Genomic DNA, 9048 nt, shown 5'->3' on the forward strand with positions numbered 1-9048 from the left:
GTTGTGGTCAATCAACGATTTATTAAAGTGTGTGTGTGTAACACAAAGCGAAGGGGAAAAGAACTATGAAGTAAACATTGCTATAGTGAACCCACAGTTGTTGAAGGCTGATAATATGGATATCCAGTGGTTTTCAAACTCTTCACATTCATTCAATACCTGAGCAATACTTGTATTTAAACATGTATTTCCTGAGTAACTAAAAGACATTTAAGATACTACATAAAGACAGAACAAGCTACATCTCCGCTGTAAACATTTGCAATATATTGGATAAAGGCATTACAGTGTTTATGAAACAAACAGAAAAGTCAAAGTGAAGGAACTGTTAATTATCAACAAGTTACTGTATTGTTACTGTAATGTAGATTTCAAATAACTTACCCTACCCTAAACCCTAACCCCAAAAAGTGTACTATTAAGAGTACTATTTTTGCAGGGATCTTAAAAATGTAAAGCATATAAATACATTTGGATATAAGGATGTGTATGGCTAACACAATTCATTGTTGACAAAGTGGAATGGTTGACACACTTTACTTTCATTGTGGTGAAACTGATTTAGACGTATCCAGGCAATATACATTATGCTGAGATCAGATTATTCACTTGAAGCCCAAAGTGGAAATTCAGTAAAGCTGTGTGTGGGCAACTATAGTAGCGGTTTTCTTAGTAAGGCAAGAGAGTGATATCGTCCACAAGGACATTACTCCTGAACACAGCAGCACTCTGATCACATCTGCAGCCAGCTCATGTCATCGGATCTGAGAAGATTCAAAAAGAAAACTAATATTCAGAAAAGCACAGTAAGAAGGTTACGAGGCACTAGTGACGAGAACAAACAAAACTGTGGATATTACCCATGATCCCCGGCTTCCTAAACCAAAAGAGCTGCCTTTGTAATAAATACACCAACCTGCTTCACTCCTGAACTTATTGGATCTGATTCAGGCAATTTAAAGGTTGTCAGTAATACCCTTAAACTGACCAAGCTGCTAATTTAATACAAAAAATGTGTTCCTTTGAAAGGGTCAATTATGTGTTCACTGCTTTTCTCTGTTAACCCCAAGTGGCAAAACTATTTAAGGCAGCTTTAATAATTCAAACTTAACCCATGTTGCTAATGGGTGTGTTTTAATGCTGTCCAATGGTTTGAGCTGCTTTATCACATCACTGGTAACAAACGACAGAACAAAGCAACTATCAAAACTGAGGACTGCATCAGTGTGCCCTGTATATGTGGGATGTATGTGTGAACATTGTACAATATCACTCACTGAGCCTGTGTCTTTTTGAAAACCTGCCCAGTGGCCATCAGCTCTGCGAGACAAGCCACAGCAGGTTCGAACGTCAGGCTGGCTGCAGCAACCACCACATCATCCCTGTTGACCATAGGATAGGAGTATGAGGACATTTTTTTTTCAAATTGAGACAAATCCCATAAAATCATATTCATATGTATCAGGAGTTATTCCACAGCTGCTTACTTGATGTAAAATGCCAGGAATTTCCTCTCTTCCACTTTGCCTTTAAATATGATTTCTGTGTATCCCTCCCCATAGCCTGGACGGAGGAAATGAAAAGGGGAAATGTGATCATGTGATGACAGGGTGATATTTACTCCCTAAACACTAAATAAAATAAATATGTGTTTTACCTGTGTATCTAATGCTCTTCCCAAGCAACGAAGTCCAGAAGAAAGGAACCGACTTAATTTCGGTCGGTTTCTTCAGCATGTTCAGAGCAGCCACTCTTCCTGAGGTAAAGGAAATTAAGAAACCACCATAAAATTGGCTGGAACAAAAACGTGGATATGTACAGATCACAATGTGCGCCTCTGACTTCAGTTTCTCACCGTGAGCGTGTGACATTTGCCAGTGAGCGATGTTGACTCTTTGGTCGCCACGAATGGCCAGAGGGAAGCTTGCGACATCTCCAGCACTGAAAATATCAGTTATATTGGTCCTCATGAACTGTTAGAGAGGATACAGCATTTGCACTATTTATTTCAGTCATCTGGACACAGGGATTCAGATAATATAACGTGTGTTTGACCAGAAGTATTCAAAAACATGCAATTCAATCCAGCTGCAGGCATGAGACAAGTCATACATTTAAAGTTTCATTAGCTAATGACAGTAACACAGTGATTCAGTGTTGTTGTCCATTAACTGTGTGTTACCTTGTCAACAACCACAGCTTTCCTTGAATCCACCTCCACTCCACTTCCTTCCAGAAAATCTGAGTTAGGGATCACACCTGTAAAACAGATCTTTGGGTTGGATTTTTGTTTTTGCGGAGCTGAAAGATCTGAATGTGAAAGAGTCTATTTGGGTATTTTTGAGCCGAGGCGGCAGACACCTAATTACCAATTCCTGCAATCACCACATCAGCTTCCAGGACTGTGCCACTCTTCAGTACCACCTCCTTCACCTGAAAAACATAAAAGAGGAATCTGTGATAGAAAATACATCAGCAGCATATTGGCAGTTTCCATGAAAAAATCCTTTTTCATTGAAACATACATTCAATTCAAATAACTTTATCTGATGGGAAATTAATTTGTGTAAAAGCATCAGTGTACATATGCATAGCAGCCTATAACTGTAGAAGTAATAAACAAAGAAGAGTTTTTAAATGAATAGATCAATCCGTCTGATGGGTGTAGGCACAAAGCTTCCTTCCAAATAAAATAAAATAACTGCTTCAGCTTCAGGGTCCCGGTATAGCTCACCATCATGGTTTACATGGACACTTGAATAGAATTGAGTTAAAGATAATGTTAGGAGTAACTCAGGGCTACATGCTAACAGAATTAAATTAGATTTACCTTGCCATTCTCCCCTTTAATCTCAATGACTGTGTCATTCATGTAAAACTTCACGTTTTGCTCCTCCAACATCTGAAGGAGAAAAAACATTATTATATTTAATAGAAGACAAAACATTTTTTTTTCTCTTCTCACAGTTAAAGATGAATCCTCTCCTAAGTACTTACTTGCATTGTCATTTTGCCGATCTCCGGGCCCAGAGAGCGCTCATACGGGTAAGTGGAAGTGCCCACCATGACCACACTGGCAGCTTTGTCTGATAAGAAGGACACCACCTCCATACCTATTGTGTGTTAATAGTAATGAAAAACACTTAAATAGCCTGCTTTACTTTGCACTGTCAAATGTATTTTTTATATTAAGAGAGAGAGCTATGAGTCATCACTCTCCCTGATAATCATTAAAAGAAACAAACACCTACAGAGCTCATTGTGGCAATGTAAACAAATGTGATAACCTATGAAGGAGGCTCCGATGACGACTGCCTTTCTCCCAAGACAGGAGCTGTGAATCTCTTTGGCGTCTTCGTAATTCTGCAGTACGTTCACTCCCTGCAGGTCCCAACCGGGACAGCTGAGCGGCCGGGCCCTGTGAACACAATCAGGACCGTCACACCGCGCTGTGGAAATCTATGTTTCTGTCTCCGGCTGTTTCTAAAAGACTTGAGGAGCAGGATAGTGACGACTCTAACCTGCAGCCTGTCGAGATGAGGAGCTGGTCGTAATGCTGCACAGTGCCGTCACCCAGCTTCACCGCCTTGTCCCCGGGGTTTACAGACACCACCTGCAAAATCAAAGAACACATTTCTTCACAAAGACCAAAGAGAGCGTCTACTCAAAAAGGTTAGCAGACATCACAGAGACTTTGTGTCCTTTTCTACTCACCTCCTTCTGTGTCCACATCTCAATTCCATGTTCTTCATAAAAGTCACTTGAGCGCAGGAGGAGGCTGCTGCTGTCCACGTTCATAGCCTGAAAGGAGGTTTATGTCACTTACCAACAATCTACATCTCACACATCAATGATGATCTAGTGCTTTTATTTTGATCGGGACGGTGCTTATCTTATGATAAATGAGTAAGGTGTACATGCAAATCTTCATCTGTTGTTCATCTGCCATTTCTCAGGAAGTGACATGAAATCAAGTAAGATTACCTATCACATGAAAATACAAATTTCCATAAAAATACAGTTGAAACTCTCCAAACCATAAATAAAACCCATGAATAGAACACTACATCCAATAAAAAAGGGGAAAAAATAAAACCACAGATACAATAGGAAGCCATATATACACCTAAATATTAAATGTGTATATAAATATATATATAAAAAAAGTGGGATAATTACCTTACTCAGTTTGGGTTTGTCAAACGGAGGGAGAGTGTCTTTGGTGACAATGATGATTCGACCCTCGTAGCAGTTCTGTCTCAGCGTCTCGGCACAAACCAGCGAGGCCGGGCCTTAGAAAATAACAAATTCACTGTGTAACATACAGAGATGGAGCGTAAGGAAACATGGCAGCACTAAACTACCATGTGTATTTGATCAGCATCTCTGGACCTGAATCTCTTTCTTTATCCTGCAAAGTTCCTTTTTACTGATTAAATACACAGGATGTTCTTAAACTCTCTGAAGGGCCTGTATTCGTTATATCTAGTCCTTACCTCCTCCTATGAGCAGAACAGTATGTTTGATGTCTGGTACCATGCTGCACATGTCCTTCACTCGCCTGGTCAGATTAAGAGTCTGAGGGAAACAGAATCAAGGGACTGTTTAAAACAGGGTATTTTAAGACTAAAAGAAAGGAAACACTGGTCATTTTACTGTATGTGTGTTTAACTTTGCTGCTTCTTACTTTTTTGTCGATGGAAACGTACACATTGCCATCTTCAACTTTGACCTGTTAAATGAAATTTAAAAAGTGTAAGTTCAGAGGTAAAGGAGTTTAAAAAAAGATTGAGAAAGTATCGTGAACATTATCAACATCTGGTAACAGAACTACAAATTTGATGAGTTGGTATAAGTACTAATTTGCCTTTTTACTGCTTCCTTCTTGCAAAGTTTTGATTAGGATGAGGACATACGGCATCATTTCCACTGTGGAAAGCATGGTGTTTTTGTTAGAGCAAATCAACACCAGCTCTCAGATCTGGTTTTCTTTCCTCAGCCTCTTCTACGTGTATGACACCTCTTTTTCATCCTGAGATATTTGGATTCTTCTAGTTTTGTGTCCATCGCATGTTAGAAACGTCATCAACACGCTTGCTGTGAATATTCTGGACATTCTCCTGCTGTATTGTCACATGACTCCCTCCGACATTCTATAGACATGGGTGAATGGAAAAACCATCATGACTGTGACTACACTCTTCTGGATTTGGTTCTGTCATAAGATCAGTAAATGTCATTGGAGGTTGGTCTCTACAGCCGTGTTTCACCTTATAGCATGGAAGGCTGTCTAAACCTGGATACTCTTCGATGTCTCCGGTTCGGACGTTAAAACAAGCAGCATGAATGGGACATCTGACTCTGTCACCAACCAATGTTCCTGCATCGTCAGAGGACAGAGGGGTAAATTCACTCAAAGCAAAAGCAAAAACGTTTGATTCAGCAATAAATCAGATGTTAATGTACAATGATGAAAGTTTACCTCTGATAAGAGGAGCGTTGTAGTGAGAGCACCGGTTCCCAACAGCACTGTACTGGCCGTGGGTACGGACCAGCAGCACCTTCTGCTCCCCCACAGTTACTTCCCTCATCCTTAATAAACACACAACAGACAAGGAGACAAAACAGTGAGGAAACAAATCCAGTTTAAATCAAACTAATCATGAAAGTATTGATCATCTTGTTTTCCCTGTCAGAAGACTTACTCTCCATCTTTCAGGTCGTCCTCCTGACAGACCAGTCCAGTCACCTGCTCGTCCCCCTGTTCTTGACAATTACTCATCCTGAAATTGTGAGATAAGAATCTGTTGACAAAGCTTGTGAGTTGTTCGGCCTGAATTCCAACTGACTGTGAGTGGAACACGTGACACAGGCACCTATAATTAACTATGAATGAAAAAAACTAATACAACCTTATATAGTGTATATAGAACCTCAACATTTGAAAGCATTAAAACATAAAAGCAAAAATGTTCTGCATTATTGTTTCTGTTAAATTAAAGTTTTTATATTGGCAACCGACTTTATTAAGTTACTCTCATATTTGGAGTTTCATCAAGTTCATTGCAGCCACATCTTAAATACCTTATATGCTACTGATCTCATATTTTATATTTATATTATATATTTTTATTTATATAACCTACGGGAATAAAGAGCAGTGAAATTCAAAATTTTGTGTGATGTTCCTTTAGGCTCCTTTTTATTCCCACTTGTCTGCTGTTGAGACCGTTCCAAGAGCAATTCAATTCTTGAACCCAAAATGCTGAGTCACTGGTGCAGATAATAACAGTGTACATTCAAAAAACCTTTGTTTAACAGGACACACCTTCTAACCACTCCTTCAGGGCAACTTTGTTAGACATATACCAGAAGTACATGGTAATGTGCATGAGTGTGTACATCTCACACCCTGTTTTATCTGTCCTCTCCCAAAGTGCCAAAAATGGCCAAACATTTTGGGCACTTTGAATGTTTAGCTTCCACTCCATCACATGATAACCCAATGGAGGTATCTGATTGGTCCAAAACTCCTTCTGCAGCACAACAGCTACATTCAACCAGACTCATGAAGAACTAACCTTCAGAGACAGAAACAATAGAGACTTCTGCTACAGATGATGTGACCACAGCACACATCCCTGATGTCTGGGATCACATGAGTGGACACAAACCACTGTGACAGTTTGTTAACCTCCATTATAAAACTGCCTCAAGCGAACTGAGGATAATCTGTGCTCTGGTAAAGGCAAAGGGAGGTCACACCAAATTGGGGCTGCAACCAATGACTATTTACAGCACTGTATTCATTGATTACTAGGCTGATCATTTACGGACACATCAGAAGAAGCTGTGAGAAATGCCCATCACAGGTTTCTAGAGATCGTGGTGCCTTGAATTAGATATTTGATAAAAACATGACTTGAGGGATTCATCCTGTAATCGCCTAACCATTGCAGCTCTGCATCAAACACTGATTATACAGACATAAGCTTATATATAAACAAATCATTAGTTACATATCCTCACTTGATCTTTAGCGCCCAAAGCTTTTTACACTCGTAATTGTAACCACAGCTTTAGGTTTTAGCAGACAGAAGAGAAATCCGTATTATTCTGAATGCATACATGTATCGACATTAATGGGAGAGGTATGAGAGCTCACCTGCTTTCATTCACCTGACAGTGATCAGAGGAAACGATGCTGCTCTGCTGATACACCGATCGTCTCCCCGGCACACACACTCACACACACCGCGGGCTGGTCGAGCATGCGCTGTGACAACTCGAGGTCCACCTCCCACGTGACAGCCAGGAGGACCCATGTGGTTCGACTGAAGCTCCTCCCACCACGAGGGAGGGGCGGAGGAGATGGGTGGGTCAATCCGTTTGAGTTTATGAACTTAAAAATGAGGGTGTTGTCCTGTGGATGTGTGGTTTCTTAAAGGCTAAAAGATATTCCAGAGGATAAGTGTGGAACTTTAGATAACTCTTTCTTGCTGTAGATCATTATCAGTGAGGCTATTCAGACAACAGAACAACTGCTCTATAAAGCCGTTACGATTGAAAATCACTTTCATATTTGTGAAAACCTCATTTTATATATTTGTATTTTCTTTCAACAAGACAGGGAGATTTCACTGCTTCTACCCCAGTAGGTTACATTTAAGAGGGGACTGCCTTTTCACTTCTCCGCATTAATATGGCAGATATCATTCGTATAGTTACTATTAAAAATCAGCCATTGTTGATTATCATTCCAGACCCCCTGAGCTGTTTTGGTTTGATAGCTCTCTCTTATCTCCCAGGTGTCTATTAGTTGTTAACACTTTCTCTAGAGACTGATCTCCCCGGTTAAACTTCTTACATGGTTTCAATTAGATATGATTTTGAGATAAGTTCGATACTTTTCACAATTTGCTGAGGAAAATGTCTATAAACAATTTGTGTTGCAGTACTTTTCTTTCCCCTCCCATGTATTATTTCCACGCTCTTTGATCCTTAAGGATCCCCTTAAGTAAGCAAAATAAAATATTAAGTATCTTCAAGTTAAGAGCCTATAAAACAGCAAAATGCTACTCACACATAATTATTAAGAAATTGATATGTCATAAATAGCCTGATATAAACCTGACAGGGTCCATTTCTGCCGAATTACTACTTTTACTTCTGATACTCAAAGCACATTTAGCTATGAACACATTTGTACTTTAACTCATCTGGGATTTGCATATGAAAAATATATTTTTCACAATAAAGAACCAAATATCACTAAAAAAGTATTTATTCCAACACTGTTATTTTATCAGGAATGTCAATATGATGCTAAGAACTGAAGAAAAATTCGAACAAATCTGTGTTTTTCTTATTTGCTAACCAAAACTATTTCAAATGGATTTCAAGTCGATAAATTCAATGGTGAAAAGAAAAGTTCCAGCACTGATCATTTTATAAATGTTGGTAAAATGTTTTACAAGCCATATATCAAATTATTGATATTTCACCTTGTCAGGGTAAAATCAGCCATATATTTACAACATCCCATGTAATCCCTGTTCGAAGTAATATTGGTGCTGAGGGACATGTGTCCGACACAATGCACCATGATGCTTGACCACATGGTGGCGCTGTGTCATTGAAGTTCATGGCTGAGACTTGAATGAAGACAGCGCTTTCTCGGTCACTAACACTGAATGAAACAACAGTTGAAATAAAAAATTATGTTTTCTGTTAGAATATGAATCATCATTAGCGTTAAAACAAATAATCAAACTCAGTCTCTGACACGTTATTTATTTACATGTGAAATAAACGTATGTGGGCTTCATGTGCTCCTCGTAATTTACAACTTCCTTTGTCTGACGGACCTTTCGAAAGCATTCCTGGATTGTGGTACTTCTGCTAGACTGTGATGAACCCCTCGTTGGTGACTGTTGTTTTATTTTAGAAGTATAGCACTCGAGCGAACGCAGGTCCAGAGGAGGACATTTAGTCTATAAACATGGTGTAAACGTCGCTGTTTCGAGTCCAGGCTTACCGACACTTGGA

General features: G+C 39.4%; 1 protein-coding gene across 1 annotated transcript; it reads right to left on the minus strand.

The window, feature by feature from the left end:
* Position 1: 1 nt before the first annotated feature.
* aifm4 (apoptosis inducing factor mitochondria associated 4) lies at positions 2-7291 on the minus strand. Its single transcript, XM_062386154.1, has 19 exons — positions 7166-7291; positions 5706-5783; positions 5483-5592; positions 5271-5380; positions 4688-4732; positions 4497-4578; positions 4180-4292; positions 3715-3801; positions 3522-3613; positions 3288-3418; positions 2998-3113; positions 2831-2902; positions 2370-2433; positions 2183-2259; positions 1856-1973; positions 1658-1756; positions 1488-1563; positions 1278-1382; positions 2-764 (listed from the first exon to the last, which is right to left on the minus strand). The coding sequence occupies exons 2-19, from the start codon at positions 5780-5782 to the stop codon at positions 734-736; spliced, it is 1605 nt and encodes a 534-aa protein (XP_062242138.1). The 5' UTR covers position 5783; positions 7166-7291; the 3' UTR covers positions 2-733.
* Positions 7292-9048: the final 1757 nt, after the last annotated feature.

The sequence above is a fragment of the Platichthys flesus genome, chromosome 4 (assembly GCF_949316205.1).
Source record: "Platichthys flesus chromosome 4, fPlaFle2.1, whole genome shotgun sequence".
Lineage (NCBI taxonomy): Eukaryota > Metazoa > Chordata > Actinopteri > Pleuronectiformes > Pleuronectidae > Platichthys > Platichthys flesus.

Bases quoted from the DNA above. Each gene is read 5' to 3' on its own strand.
- aifm4 (XM_062386154.1), bottom strand. From the start codon at position 5,782: ATGAGTAATTGTCAAGAACAGGGGGACGAGCAGGTGACTGGACTGGTC. The intron at 4,579-4,687 runs GTAAGAAGCAGC...TGTTTCCCTCAG, and splicing joins ACGTTTCCATCGACAAAAAA to ACTCTTAATCTGACCAGGCG. The intron at 3,419-3,521 runs GTTAGAGTCGTC...TTGTGTTCACAG, and splicing joins CTCATCTCGACAGGCTGCAG to GGCCCGGCCGCTCAGCTGTC.